Below are 16,350 nucleotides of genomic sequence, written 5' to 3'. Positions count from 1 at the left end.
TACATTTGCATAATGCCCGCCTATGTTGTACATTGTCCGCCCGTGAACAACTTGACCCACCCACAAACACGTCATTTTACTGACGACTGCTCCTCAAAATCAATGTGGGATTCGCAAAATGCTTGCTCTTGAAAGATGGGTCAGTACTCAGTTTATTTGGACCAACTTGCTCCTCAGAATCACAACCTTTAAGTATGAATAATTATTGATGTATATATTTTCTACCAGGTGTTCAAAATATGTAGTTTTGTGTTTTGATCATGTGTCAGTTTCCGGCTAACTCACGTTATTACTGTCTTACTGAAATACTTCTGCAAACCAGCTGTGAGCTAGCCTGGGAAAACCCAGACAACTTCCGGCAAATTTAGATTTGCTCTGCAAGTAGTCTGGCAAAGAGCCCATTCAAACCCATTTCTAAACCCTAGAAATCGCGGCACCAATTAGAAACGTTGGGGCGGGCTTTACACGATGACGACAGCGCAGCGACGTTGAAGCAGATTTGCCGCTACTGTGGAGCATCATTCGTTCGAATCAGCTATCGTGGATTCGGCAAAAGTCTGATACCAGCTTGGCCCTTTGGTGGCTAAACGAATGGGTCTTAGCGAGAGCCCTCTGGTAGTGTTAATGTTTTACAAAATATAGTTTTAAGTCCTTTTCAGGCGTGAATGTAGTTGTTTAAAGCTCAAATATGTGGTTTATTTATAAAGAGAGCGCCTTTTTTAAATTTTATCTGCCGTTTTCGGAGTTGTGAGCGCCAGTGGTTCAGCGGCGCTCAATTGATCATTGAGCCCGCCGAGAGGCGCCTTTCCTCGGCCAGTCCTTCTGCCGTCTGCCGCTGGCTCTGATGTCTCTGTAGTGGTTAAACCGTCTCGTCTTGTGTAGATCTAACGGCTGATCTTTGCTCTCATTAATCTATAATTTGTTCCTAGACAGATCGTTTTGTCTGAGGGCAAAGTGAAGTTTCATAACTTTATATTTTTAAGATATTAAACTTTACCGTTGTAGTCTCCTAGCGCTGACTTTGACTGAATTGCTTTATTTATTGTATAGCTTCTTATACCTTTTACTTATACTTTTATGATTGCTATGGATGATCACACATAAACTGACATTTAACAAAAAGAGACTGGGTTGTGTTTTGTGTCATATTTAATTTATTACAGTGATAATCATAGCCTATATTGTGTGTGTGTGTGTGTGTGTGTGTGTGTGTGTGTGTGTGTGTGTGTGTGTGTGTGTGTGTGTGTGTGTGTGTGTGTGTGTGTGTGTGTGTGTACATGTTTTTCTAGCCTGGTGGGGACTTCAACCTGACTGTATACAGACTCATGGGGACTCGTGTCACCGTGGGGACCTAAACTGAGGTCCCCACGGGCACAAAAGCTTATAAATCATTCAGAATGAGTTTTTATGAAAATGTAAAAATGCAGAATGTCTCCTGTGAGGGTTAGGTTTAGGGGCAGGGGCAGTGTAAGGGGATAGAAAATACGGTTTGTACAGTATAAAAACCATTACGCCTATGGTGAGTCCCCAGAAGGATAGCGCACCAGACTGTGTGTGTGTGTGTGTGTGTGTGTGTGTGTGTGTGTGTGTGTGTGTGTGTGTGTGTGTGTGTGTGTGTGTGTGTGTGTGTGTGTGTGTGTGTGTGTGTGTGAGTGTGAGTGTGAGTGTGTGTGTGTGTGTGTGTGTGTGTGTGTGTGTGTGTGTGTGTGTGTGTGTGTGTGTGTTAAATGTACACGAAAAGAGGCTGGGTTTTTTATATTTAGTTTTGTTATAAACATGCATTGAAGATAATATGCATTGCCTGCACTACATATACAAATATATACTGAGTGATACTGTCAAGAACGCTGCTTGTCCATTAGCAGACTAGGCGGACTAGTTTCCTCCCGTCCTCGGGAGTTCATTCTCCGGAGTCAAACTTGGTAAGTCACGGAAGCAAGTCAGAAGTTCGCGTACGAAATATATCATAAAAAACACCACTGCCTCATTTCATAAAAAAAAATAATAATAATTAAACATAATAATAGCCACACAAATGTGGTTCAGGCAACCCATAGCTAGGCCTACATTGATTATCTTATATATTTATAATAAAACGAAGTATAAAACACCATGCCTCTTTTCGTTTACATTTTAAAAATAATATATTAAACATTAATATGTGGTTTAGGTAAAGTGACCAGATTTCTGAAATGGAAACCGGGGACATTTCCTATTTGAGAACACAAGTACAGACAAGAACGCATATTGAGAAACGGCCAGAGTCTCAGATGTTTCTCCGTCGCTCTGCATACGTCATCTCCCTCATCGCTCTGATTGGTTTTAGGTCTATCCAATTGCGCCGAGAGGCATTTGAGCGACGTCCGTTGGTTACGCCCCTTTGGAAATGATTTGTCTATGAAGCTTTGCCAGACCATAACTCAGTTACTACTGACAATGGTCTAGTTTTAACCAGGCTAGCTGTGAGCCACTATTACCTAAAACTGTATCCATTAAAGGTGCTGTTGGAGAATTTTTTTTTGTTATGTTGGTTGAAAATCTCCTCATATCCTGATAGCAATCACTCTAAGCGGTCTAAATGTATTTTTATAAATATATATGTCTATATATGTCATATATAAATAAAATGTCAATTCAATCCTTGCGTTCGGTCCAGACAGAGCCTTGCGTTCGGTTAATTATGCGTAATCAGCGTGTTCACGGCAGACAAGCGGCAACAGTAACTTGATTCTCCTTCAGATCTGACAACAAGTGGCCTTCTAACAAGTTTTAGTTAGAAGTTTTAATAGGGGCACTTTAAAATAAATGGCACTTGGTTTCATAATCTAATGTAGTACCATTCATACATTTATAAGTGTGGCCCAAGTGTTCATTTTGGAGCCACATTATATGAAATTGCATGTGTGTTTAGAACTCATGTCAGATTAGCATTGATTGCTGCTGTTACTGTTGCTAGATCCACATGTCCAGTTTTATGCTTCCTGGCCCCCTGGCAGAGATGGAGCTGTGAGCCTTTTTGGATGCTGATGTAGATGCCAGCTCTGTTTTAGATCCCCAACCTGTTACACTCATCCATTGCCATCTGTTCCCATTCAAATGGCTGGCTCCAGGAGGAAGGGGTGTTGCTCTCCGCTAGCAGGAGGCAGATTCATCTGGCACAAAGGCAATTAGCCCTTGTTGGGAGCGCTTTGGGGCCTGTAATTAATTAGTGGCATGTGCGCATTTTATAGAGTACTCAAGGACCTGCTACGCTCAGATAGTATAAGAAAAGGTGGTAATTGTTATGCAATTGTGTTTAAGGCAGCCATTATAATGCACAGAAGAGATATTAGCCTCTGACTCTTTGAAGAATTTCATTTTTCAACACACGTTTGATTTTATTATAGATCAGGAAGTGTCAAAAACCACTGGATTGAAATTTACTCCTTTGTGGAGCATCTTGCAGAGAAATTTATAAGGTAAAGTGCTTTCGTGTTGATGCACTGTAATACTTTAAGGAATAATATGTGATTTAAAAAAAAAATATATATATTTAATTTTTTTTACAGCCCAATGTTACGAATGTCCTTCATTGTCTTCTCAACTCGTGGAACCACGATTATGAGACTCTCAGAGAACAGGTATGACCAAACACACACATCCTGGTCCTCTATGGATGGACAGGACACAACTTTAATGTTGCACACAAATACACATTTTTTTGCCTGCACTGTAATAACATTCCTCCAACATTTGTTAATATTACAGAGATGATATTACCAGAGGCTTAAATGTGTTGAGGAGAGAAATACCAGGAGGGGATACATATATGAATCTTGGTTTGGAAGAGGTATCTTTTTCTTTGTGAGACAACTGGATCAATTTAAATCTTCTACTATCGTTACAATTCCTGCATTAATGCTGTAAACATCAAATTGCAGGCAAATAAGCAGATATACCATGGAAATTATGGTAAGCGTCACTCTGAATTACCATGCAATCCATTCACACTTTTATTCTGGCCTCAATGAGATGATGTTTATTTCACAGGGACAGCAAGTGTGATCATAGCACTGACGGACGGGGAGTTAAACGACCATCAGTTTGTCACAGCACAGCAAGAGGCAAGTACACAAGCCAGTGATGTCGCAATGGATGTGGCGTGTTCTCTGGCAGATGTGTAATTGACAGTGGCATTTGCCCAGTAATAGAGCTTACTGTGTTTTGCCGTCTATGTACAGGCGCAGAGAGCTCGGTCTTTGGGAGCCATTGTATACTGTGTTGGTGTAAAAGACTTTAATCAGACACAGGTAACACAACACCATTGTACAATGAGTTGCTTTTGTGCCTCAGATTTTAACCATAACCTGTCTCAGTTGACCTTAATTGACTATACTGTATTGCTTGTTTAGCTGGCCACAATTGCAGACACCATAGAGCATGTGTTCCCTGTTATTGGAGGATTCCAGGCCCTTGAAGGAATGATTGACTCAGTAAGTCTCTCTATTTCTTTGTCTCTGTCCTTGAGGGAGTGAATCACCTAAATTATCCCTCCGTGTGTGTACGGAATACAGAAGTCACTTTCAAAATGGCAAGAGTTGGCATCTCGTGTCTGTAAACAACAAACATGGATGCCATGCCAACCATTTGACATATATTTTTGTCAAAAGAAATGTAAGGGACCAGGATGGAAGCCACCTCAGCGTAGGAAACAAAAAAAGTAATTAAAAACCAAATTTACAAATATGAAATAGAGTTGCATTGGTGTGTGGAGCCATTTCTATCTACATACACCATGTGTCCCCTTGCAGTGAAATCGCCATTTTACGCCGTCATGTTTCCAGAGCAGTCAACTTTTCAAAAAAACTTTGAGATTTGGTGGGGCCAACCAAAATTTTGCCACGTACAAAGCAAAAATGGCAACAACAACAACAACAACAAAAAATTTATATATTAATAATAGCTATATATAAATATATACACACACACACATCACAGAAAACACTCTGCATCAGCATTTGAATGGGGTAGTATTGTTTTTTTGTTTTTCTGCCTTTGATAGATAAGTATATGTTGATAATTAATTCTGTCTATTAAGACAAAATGCATCTATATGACGCTTTGTATATACAGTATATCCTATAGACACACACACACACACACACACACACACACACACACACACACACACACACACACACACACACACTTTTAAAGCACTATGTAGAGGCATGATTTTGTCTAAATAGAACAAATTGATTATACATCATCAACCTACAGCATACTTTTACAGGGAAGAAAAAGGAAAAAATCATCTGTCTGTTCTGTGGCTCTTTTTTGCTGTGGCTGATCTAAAAAACTAGTAGTAAAAACTGCTTTAAGTAGTTAAGTTACATTCAAGCTACCCTTTTGAAAAAGTAACTACACTACAAGTTACTATCAAAAAGTAGCTAGCTACATTGAAACTACTTTTTTATTTTTTTTACACTGAGATTGTTACAAATAACTGAATAATTGTTCATGAAGAATGTTATAATATTTTGTGTTTCAAGCAACATAATGCAATGTAATTATGATTTCAAAGAGTATGGGGTGAATTCAGGTTTATTTGGACACAGTTTTCCCAGTCTTTTTAATGGCAAAAACTGTCAGAATCATTACACACAATACTCAAATATAGCCTTTATCTCAAACTGGCTGTCAAAGTGCAAAATGGCTACAAATTTAACACCAGTGCAAGAACAAAATGTATGCAACTTACTCATGAAATACTCAGGAGTCAGGATTAGTCTAAAAATGCAGGTTAAACTCAAACAGCAAAACAGAAACGCTCTGAGACGCCAGTCATGAGCTGCTCGCGTGAACAGTGCGCATTGCTTGACTATTTATTTTCGTTATGAATTGTTTCATTTAAAAGTGGACATTTAAGCTCACATGTCATGAAAACAAGAAACTCTGCATGCTTCTAACCACAGGTCGAGAGCCACATTCCAACCACTCAGCTTTGCGATGTTGTTTGCGAACGTTCGTTGGAACTATGTTTTGGGAAACACCGACTTAACTATGCTTATAACGACGGACCTTGCGACCATAGTTGGCTAACGGCGCTTTCGGGAAACGCACCCCTGAGCGTCACAGCGCTCCGCTTCGCTCATTACAGGCTCGTTCTCGTCAGAACCCAAAACGGAATGTAGCTTTCGGTCGCACTACACCGTGTTTATTTGCGCATTTTTCTTGAACCCCCTCACTGAAAGCATAACTAGTCGATCACGAGTGGCTCAACAGGTAGATCTATTGATAAACTCATCTTTCAGGCATTTGACCGACTGGGTTGACACTTCAGCGTGAGAAATCAGGGATGTGGCGTGTGGAACGCTCACAGCCAATGCGTGAGAGTTGGCAGCGCTGTGTTTCTACAATAGCCCTAAACGGACAAACTTCTCTAGAGAGCGCCAGCTACTCGTCTCAGACGACGACATCTTTGTCCTGTGTCGGCCACTGTAGCTTCTCTGTGCTTCGAAAGGGAGGGGTGAGCAGTGGGCGGTTGCAATTCACAACCTCACCACTAAATGCCCCTAAAATTTACACACTGCACCTTTAAGTACTAGTATGACCAACTAGCGATTAGTCAATTGACAATCAGTCTTACTTTTTGGTTTCAAATTAGACCAATACGATTCTTTGTAACTGACTTAAAACAGTTATGAACAGTCTTAAAAGAAAAAAAATGTGATGGCTAACTTGTCTACTGTCAACTTATTCTATGAACCCTAAGCCTAACATAACAGTCTACTAATATTCTAATGAGTGTTAGTTGATATGTAATTGAAAATTAATAAGAGTAGGTTGACGTGTTGTTGCAAAGTTACTTACAGTCATTAGAAGTGGTGGTAGCAGATATTAAGCAGACAGTCTACTAATACTCTAATGATAGATAGATGACAAAATTGCAAAATTACTTATTTTGTGCTATGTATAAAGTGGACTATCAAAATAAAGTGTTATCTATGAAATCACATTGCAAGATTTTAGTCACATTGTAATATATATATAGTCACATTGTTCCAATGTTCCAATTGGAAGATATCCAAAATTGTGCTGGTGACGTTACAGCATTACCAGTAGTAGTTCAGTTTGCATCTGGGAGTGAATTTGGTTGCAGAATGCAATTGCTCCTGTAAATGGCTACGGTCTGTGTGTATTGGGTACTTAAGCACTCAAGCACTGTTTTCTTCTTCTTCCAGATCATCAAGAAATCCTGCATTGAAATCTTAGCTGCTGAGCCGTCCAGTGTATGCGCTGGTGGTAAGAGTCACCTCAGCACTCGCTATGTTATTTTTTTTGTAATAATTTGAAAACACATGTAATTTACACCTTGATTTTAACATTAAATCGGGCTGTGTTTATAAAAGAATATGAGATGACAGTGCGTAAACATTAATGCACAAAAAGCTCATCTGCGCTAATTTTGTGAAAGCCCTAAGCGGTGTAATGGTGGTTCACAAGTTGCGGTCTCTTGCACTCACCAGAAAATGAAAATTGATCATGTCTGGGCAGAGCTAATCCGCCTGTTCGCATCACCAAGGAGACGGCGCTGTAAGTGCACTCTCGCGCAGTAAGTGCATGCTAATAAGGTCATGTCAAGCCACATCCATCCTCTCTGGCCTACACACCAGTGCTCAATGTGGCAGGCCTGTCTGCTGAGCAGCAGCCAATTAAACAAATGGGCATTTCACTGGTAAAGGCAGAGCGGAACTGCACCGCAGTTATTCGGCAGCACTTCGGCTAGACAACAGATCCGATGTGGCAAACTAGGCCAGCAAGAACCAGCCAGGCAAAAAACACAGCTCTCTAATTTCACTTGAGCATTCCTAACAATAAGTTCTCTGTCATGTTGTGGGACATCAAACATTGAAGCACACGGAGGGAGAGAGAGAGAGAGAGAGAGAGAGAGAGAGAGAGAGAGGGCATGCAGTGACCACTGGCAAACGATGGTGGTTAAAACAACAATACCCCTGCAGTTTGACCACACACTCACACTTTTACGTCAGTAACACTTTACAATAAGGTTTCATTTGTTAATATTTACTACATTCGTTAAAATACATTTAACAATGAAAATAGCATTTATTAATCTTAGTTAATGTTAATTTCTACATCTACTAATACATTTTTTAAATGTACATTTGTATCTGTTAACATTAGGTAGTGCACTGTGAACTAACATGAACAAGCTATGAACAATTGTATTTTTAACTAACATTATAAAGGTTAATAAATGCTGTAAATATATATTGTACATAGCTAGTTAGCTCATAGTTAGTTAATGTAACATTTAAATGAACTTAAATCAAAATAATCTCTTTTAGTCATTATTTGTATTAGATTTAAAGGGATGTTCAACTCGTGTTGTTCCATGAATTTCTTTTTCTCCAGAGCATAATAGAGATATTTTGAAAATATGTTTTCAACTGTATTTGTCCATACAACGAAAGTCGGTTGGGCCAAAACTAAATTGGACCCCATTGACTTCCATTGTATAGACAAAAATATATTTGTCTATTGTTCTTTTGAGTTGGGTAAATTTTCCCTATATCAAATCATCTTTTGTTATTTCTTTTGTTAATGACCACAATCCACTTAGATAAGCATGATTAACGAACACAATACTTAATGGAAACATTGCATGACAATGAATGTCATAATTAATGAAACATATTGTTGTGTAATTAAATCAATCCTTGAAGTAATGCGCTGTGAAAATGGCTATTAGCCATAACTGTGTTATATTCCTCTAAATATTACAGTTTAGACAAAGATTTTAGCTGCATGGGACTGATTCTTTGGGCTAACTTGATAGCGGTTAGTGTTTTTTTTGGGGGGGATTGGTGTGCTGTGGAGGCAGTTCCAGTGTCTGACAGTCTCAGCGATCAAACTGATGAGAAGTGACCAGCCCGTGCAGCCTGCAAACAGGCCATCACTCGCTGTTTTGAGAAGAGGCCCAGCCATCAAACGTGACAGCAATCGTTGCTTTGATTAACCCTTGTGATTCAGCTGGACCCCACCCCCCCATCCGGGCAGTGATTGAAGTGTCCGTGCTCGGACGTGGCACCTCTGCTCTAAACAGCCCGAGCCATCAAGCTCTCAGGTGTGGATGGGAAGCGTCAGCTCTCCCGTGCAGCACAACGGGTGTGAGCCGACAGCGTACCAGCCCCTGCCCACCATCTCGCTGCCAGCGCTGCCCGCTGCCAAGCCAGTGTTGACCTTTTTACCCCTGCGCTGTCCTGTCAGAACCCGACACACCATATCTGACAGTAACTCGGGAAGAAAAGGACATGGATGTTGATGCCCAGCCTCCAAAATTAAATGGAATTAGCCATTTCAGCTGTATGGACGTCACATTAAGCAGGCATGAGCAAGAGAGCTGGGCAAATTTAGACGCAGAGGTGGGGTGGAGAGGGGCTTCTGCATGGCAGACGGGATTAGTATAATTAGGGAGGAAATGACAGGTTAATTGGATCGGATGGGAGTGGAATTTGTTTTGGTAGATCCATGATGAGACAAGAGACATGCTGAGAATTCTTTTCACTCAAATTTTCCCGTGATCAGCCTTTTCATTATTCGCCCGGACCTTTACAGTCAACATGACATTCAAATGTATTCTGTTTACATTGTTAATGCACACTCCCCGTCTTATTGCGATCTATTCTTATGCATGAGATTCCAACAAATAAAATATTCAGTTTAATCCTAAATCAGCATGAAATGAAAATTCACCCTATCTATTTTCTAAAGGCTTGTTGTTGATCGTATTGTAATGGGAACGTTTCATCTGTGCATGTTTCATAAAAAAAAAAAATAAAAAAAAAACATCTTCTGGTGAAACGACAGACTTCTCCCTGATGATGTATCATTTAATCTGCTTAAAACCCAGTACACTTATAATCGACTGCAAGATCACATTCAGCCTGTTCTGCCTCCATCCAATCAACAATCAATGGACAGAAGTCCCTGCTGAACATTTTTTTCTATTTTGATAATCCGTTTCACTCCAATGTATGTCACAATATGGTAGAAGATCTATCGCTATTCGCTACTTCTGTTACATTGCAACTTTTATGAAAATTCAATAACTCTCAATAATTGTCTTTTCTGCTGATGCCACTTTGGCCATGTGGGCTGCTGAATAATGTTAACCAATAGCAAAAGAGTTATTTAGGCATTGTTTTAGCAAACTCTCATTAAGGGTTGTTCCATCCTGTTGTGTAACGGCCACTTTTCACAATCCAATCGATTCCTGATTAATAAAGTCAGTCATATTTTTGAACTTATTGAATATCCAATATATTGTGAATGACAAATTAAATTGACTTTTTTAGTCAAAAAGGCTTTTTTAGGGATCTATTGAAGTTAAAAGAGGAAATCTACTATAGTTAGGATTTGACACTTTAAATGCTGGTGTAAAAACTGTCATATAGAAAAAGAGAACTGAGACAGTATAGTGTTATTTCTCACAGCAGTGATATTCTCCTGACCTTTCCATACCACTGTCTTCCCTGATGGCACACTACACCGAATGTTTTTCATCCTGTGAACTTTACACACTTAAATGTTAAAGGTTTACCAACCAGAACATTTTCTAAAAGTGTAGCATTATTCAGAGATGAATCAGTACAAATCCACTCAAATCTCCCTCAGTGCCATGAGTAAGGTCACATCCACTCAGCATCCTTTGACGCCCGCTGAGACAGGTTCTAAGTGAGGGTGTTTTTCTCTCTAACATATGCTGCTTAGCAGCCGTCAGAGGGTCTACAGCATCGCCTGGGGGGTCTCAAAGGTCAGGCAGCCAGCTTTGTCGGCCACCAACGCAGCACCCCCAGCTACACGACTCCAAGAGATTTGTGAACCTCTACACTTTTATTATTAGCACCACTGGAGCATATGCATTTGCTCAGTTGAGTTGAGTATTCCTGAAAGGTTAAGGGTGGAAAAAAAATAAGAAAACCTGCCCTCTGGCTGAGCACACTTTATAATTTCACAGTATGGCTTTTTTTTTTTTAAAGGTCTACATGAGACAAAGATCTAAAAAACAGGCACCGCCTTGTGTAGGCTTTTTTCTCATACTATACTGTATTTCAATATAAATAGCACATAAAAACAGTATTTTGTCTACTTTTTGGTTGCCTTTTCTCTGGAAAAAAGCAGAAGAATTTCACTATGTAGTAAAGGGACTTGCTAAATGTTTATTATTATATTTTTGTTTTGTGTTTCTTTAAGATTCTTTCCAAGTGGTTGTGAGGGGAAATGGATTTTTGCATGCCAGAAACATCAATCAGGTTCTGTGCAGCTTCAGAGTCAATGACACAGTTACTCTGAGTAAGTAATATTACATTACTTTTCCCTTAAAGACATTTTTTAAGACTTCATGATGTATGCAACACTATATGCACTCTATGTATATGACTGTTTCTTTTATATAGTGTTTAATCATCATAAATATACCTTTTTCTTTTTAACTTTCAGATGAAAGACCTGTCAGTGTCGAAGATACGCTCCTTCTTTGTCCCGCGCCGATCATTAATGAGGCTGGAAAGTAGGTGCTCTTCATCCTGCCACTTTATTTCTTAATGCATTGGCACCCTTGAAAAATTAGGGTCAATGTCATTTGGAATTATTCTTATCAGTCAATCTCCACGCACCCTAACACACTGAGACAACAGACATGTGGTGTAAAAAACCCGAGATGAGCGTATAATTAGCCTCTCTGAAAGATTAGTCACCATGGGCTTGACCTGCATGAGAAGTTGAGTGAGTGTGCATGTTAGCCCAAAGCTCCGGTGGTTTTCTGAGCTGAGAGAGAAAAGAACAGACAGTGAAATACAGAGCCGTCCGTATCCACATCAGCCGGAGAGGAGCCCCGGAGACTGACTACAGGTTACTTTACAGGCCTTCTACAACAAATGAGCTGCTGCTGGCGGCTCATTTCCCTGCGAGCCTTCTAAATAATTATGCGTACCAGCGGCTCTAGACACCTTGAGGATTTCATCTGTCTTGTTCTTGTCAGGAAAATTCCTTGAGATGCCAATGAAGGAGCGTCTCATGGCACCTTAAGCAAAACAAGGCTGTTTTTTTTAACTCTTGGTCATACTACATCACTACACACTGGATGGTATTTGCTAATGTGACACTAAAGCAGCATATGTTGATATATCGATATTCAGCATTTTACATTCATTCAAAACTATTTTGGCTGATTCATGTGTTCTTGGCCGTATTTGTTAAACATTTTATCATAATGCACATTTGTGAATTAATAACAACATTGCCCAAGAATATTGAATGCATAGTCTTTTAGCTTTCTAGAATAGTCATTACTAATAGGGCAATTGCGTCATCCAGCAGTCAAATATTTCTTAATTTTCATGATCGTCCAATGCTCTACTGTATATCAGTCCACTCATTCAGTAACTGAAACGGGCACAATTTTTTTATTTCTCTCATATCACACCACAGACTCACTCTCCTTTTTCATATAAAAGCAGCTGGCGCCATCTAATATATTGATTATAGTAAAAATGACCTTGGGGTACTCCAGCATTGATATTACTGTAATATTGTTGCGATTTTGACTAGGCAGGTGTTTTGTACATTATAATGGACTGTTCCTTTATTAGGAGAAGCTTAAAGATAATATGCACATAAGATAATAAAAATAATTTCAGTATATTTCAAGTCAGATATTTTGAATATTTTTACATTTAAATATTTTATTAAGATTAAGTTTTAGTAATTATAAGCTTTTGTCATTTTTATATATTTCTAGCTTTATATTAATTTCAGTTTTATTTTTCTAATTATAGTAGGCCTAGTTATATCTGAAAATTTTAGTTTTTTTATTATATTGTATTATTTTATATTGTTATACTGCGATGAAGTTTATTTTGCGATATATTGAAATGTCTGCATGCCATTATTTGGTTTCAGAGATCTCGTAGAGTCTGGGTCTCTCAAAAGTCAGCCAGATGTGGAATGTATTCATATAAGGGGAAAAATTGAGATGAAACATGCCATCATAATCCAGTTAAAAGGAGGGGTGGGATTATTCAGGCTAATTAGAGCCAATGGAGAGTCTCTTGAAATTAAACATATTGCCATCCTGTTATGCACATTTTATGTTGTGATGCACAGTAATAAGACCAACCATTGAGTCAAATTATGTCTGTATAAGCTGATTTCATTGTAAAAGGTCATTTAAGTGGCGTTCCTTAATTTTTGAGGAGTGAGAAAAGGCAATTTTAGGGCAAAGTCTGCCGTCTCCTCCTCCTCTGCATCCACGTCTTGTGAGTCGAAGCTGTCAGTGCTGTCACCTAAACGCGTGGTGACTGAGTGGCCTCCTGAAGACGTGCTCAAAAAGAGCCAGCCGCTTCCTGATTGATGGAAAATGAGATGGATCTGTCACTGGACCTCTCTCCACACAACCCCCCCCCCCCCTTTCTCTTGTGCCCCCTTTGAGCCCATCCCCCATCCTGCCAACAGAGTGGCACCGGAAGGGTTGTGCAGGACCGACAGAGAGGAGTTGGGGCAATACCCCTTTAGTAACTTATTTTCAGCTCCACCAATGCAGAGGAATAGGGATCGCCTAAATCAAGAAAGCTGAGACTTTTCCCACTACCAGCGCTCTGAATGCCCATGGTAGAGCCAAATCTCTGATATTGGGAGAAATTCCATTTTTGAGAAAGTTGTCTGGGGGAACTGGACGTGGCATTGTCAGTTTTGATGTCCATAGACAAGTCTTCATAGACTGTCATCAGTCACATGACAAACCCTTCTTTTTCATCTCTTTCTTATCTCAGGATTTTAAAACATGTTTTACTGAACATCTTAAAAGAAGACTTCATTTTAAGATCCACATATCACATATAATCATTATATATTACATGGATCAATTAACATAATCTTTTTCTCATTCAAAAGGTTGTGGTCAGTAATATTTTTCATGCAAGGACAAAAGTGACTAAAATAATTTATGATATTACAATGATTTCTATTTCAGATAATTGCTTTCTTTGCTTCATGGTTTCCACAAATAAATATTAAACAGCACGACTGTTTTCAATATTCATAATAATGTTTATTGAGCAGCAAATCAGCATGTGATAATGATTCCTGAAGGATCATGTGACACTACTGGAGTAATGGCTGCTGAAAATCCAGCTTTGCCATTAGGAATAAATTACATTTTAAAATATATGCACAAAAAAAAAAAAAAAAAAACACTTTTTAGATTGTAATAATATAGATCATTTAGACAAGTTAAGATCTCTTCTGAAACTTTTGATCAGAAACGTGACATTATTTAGGGCCTTTAATCGGAGGAAAATCCTGAGAAGCAGGAGACTTTAGCAAAAGTCTCAATTTGGTTCCCATTGAATCTCATGTGTGACTTTGAGAACATAGATATTGAGAAGCTAATCAGTTTTTCCAGTGTCTTTGGCTGTTTGTATTCCAGGATATAAAACAAATTTTCTACCTTAGATAGCACTTATCAGTCAAGTTCCTGTGCCTACATGACTTCAGCCTGCTAGTCTTTGAGTGTTGAGTTGTTATCCATCCAAGAGGAATGCATTGGAAGTCATTCAGGCAGCTGTGAGAAACAAACATTAACCATTCTTTTTTTTTTTTAATCCTGCCTCCAGATTACACATTTTAACAAGAAAATGTTGATCCTAATGGCTTTAATAATAACCACATAACAAGCTCACACATGTCCATCAGAGGAATGCAATGAATGTGCCTATTCAGCAGGTGTGACTGAGGTGTTTTTGTTGTGTTGCAGGGTGATCTATCTGCAGGTTAGCATGAATGAGGGTTTGTCCTACATCACAAGCTCAGTGCACATCACTACTGCTGAATGTGTAAGTAAATCTGTCTTCCTTTGACAAAACCACTTCTGCCTGTAAAAACAAAGTAATTCAACCTCTCTGAATGTCTTTCTCAACTTGTCTGTCTACAACTTGTTTGGTTCTTTTCCCTTCTCTCTTACCCTTTCTTTTTCTCTTATGAGGTCTCCTCTGCTTTCTTTCATCAGAGGAGTCTGGTTTTCTCACGTAAGTTAAAATTAGCAGTAAAAACAAAAAACAAATTCCATCTCTTGGAGCAGCCATTTCCCCTCTTTTCCTTACCTGTTCTCATGTGTTTTATGCCAGTAAATACTATGTTTGTTTCTCTCTGAGTGCAGTTTGATGGGACCATCCTGCTCATCTCGTTACTGGCTGTTTTCCTGTTGTTGGGTCTGGTGCTGATGTGGTGGTTCTGGCCTCTGTGCTGTACAGTGGTACGTCTGTACGTCTCACCGGTTGAAGCTGTACAGAATTAATATTTACAGTGGGGAAAAAAAGTAGTAGTAAAGTAGTAAGCCACAATTTAAAATGTATAAATGTCATTGCATAAAATAACTCAAAACATCTTGGGCCCTATTTTACCGATCTAAGCGCATTGTCTAAAGTGCATGGCACAGGTGCACTTAGGACGTGTCCGAATCCACTTTTGCTAGTTTAACGACTGAAAAAGTGGTCAGGTTATACTCTTAATGAGTCATGGTTGTGTTTTGGCGTAACGTGCAATAAACCAATCAGAATGTCATCTCCCATTCCCTTTAAAAGCCAGTTGTGTTTGCACCATGGCAGATTCGCTATTTACATGCCGGGATATAGACACCCTCAACCTGACGAGTCAGTTTAAATACATGTGTGTATTAACACGATTGGTCAAATAACTAGCCAATTTCATTAATCATTGCTGCAAATAGGTAATTCTGATACATGCAATGACCATCCATTTTTAACGTTATGTACACAATAATAATCTTTTACATTGTAATCCTTTTATTTTTAATATTTGGCAAGTTTGGCGTGAGTGCATTTTGCTATTTACACAACGTGGGCGCTGGATGTGAAAATGATAACTGCGTCGGGCTAAAACTAGCAAAAAAAGTGTTGTGCCTAGCGTCGCATTGCGCCGGATGTATGATAGGGCCCCTTATGTTAAAGACTCATTATACAAGCCGTTTTTAGTGCTTAAAGGGTTAGTTCACCAAAAAATTTTTAATTCTGTCATTAATTACTCACCCTCATGTCATTCTCAAACCGTAAGACCTTCGTTCATCTTCGTCCTTCGGATGAGACGTTAAACCGAGGTCCTGACTCTCTGTGGTCATTAAAAATCCCAGGATGTCCTTCGATAAAGAGTAGGGGTGGAACCCCGGCATCCTGGCAAAATTTGCCCATTGGCCCCTGTCCATCATGGCCTCCTAATCATCCCCATATGATTGGCTTCATCACTTGGTCTCCTCTCCACCAATCAGCTGGTGTG

The 16,350-nt window shown here is 39.2% G+C and overlaps 1 protein-coding gene across 1 annotated transcript in view; it reads left to right on the top strand.

Moving 5' to 3' along the window:
- The window catches only part of antxr1d (ANTXR cell adhesion molecule 1d), a 34,838-nt gene that overhangs the window by 3,744 nt on the left and 14,744 nt on the right, over positions 1-16,350 (top strand). Inside the window, exons 2-13 of the mRNA XM_079842007.1 lie at positions 3,387-3,458; positions 3,549-3,620; positions 3,748-3,829; positions 3,921-3,951; positions 4,030-4,103; positions 4,221-4,289; positions 4,392-4,472; positions 7,224-7,284; positions 11,257-11,355; positions 11,503-11,572; positions 14,816-14,894; positions 15,218-15,313. Coding sequence (XP_079698133.1) covers positions 3,387-3,458; positions 3,549-3,620; positions 3,748-3,829; positions 3,921-3,951; positions 4,030-4,103; positions 4,221-4,289; positions 4,392-4,472; positions 7,224-7,284; positions 11,257-11,355; positions 11,503-11,572; positions 14,816-14,894; positions 15,218-15,313 — 886 coding nt within the window. The remainder of the gene's footprint in view (positions 1-3,386; positions 3,459-3,548; positions 3,621-3,747; positions 3,830-3,920; positions 3,952-4,029; positions 4,104-4,220; positions 4,290-4,391; positions 4,473-7,223; positions 7,285-11,256; positions 11,356-11,502; positions 11,573-14,815; positions 14,895-15,217; positions 15,314-16,350) is intronic.

This window comes from Gobio gobio, assembly GCF_949357685.1.
Source record: "Gobio gobio genome assembly, chromosome: 18".
NCBI lineage: Eukaryota > Metazoa > Chordata > Actinopteri > Cypriniformes > Gobionidae > Gobio > Gobio gobio.
The sequence above is the reverse complement of the archived record's forward strand: the minus strand, read 5'-3'. Positions and strand labels throughout refer to the sequence as shown.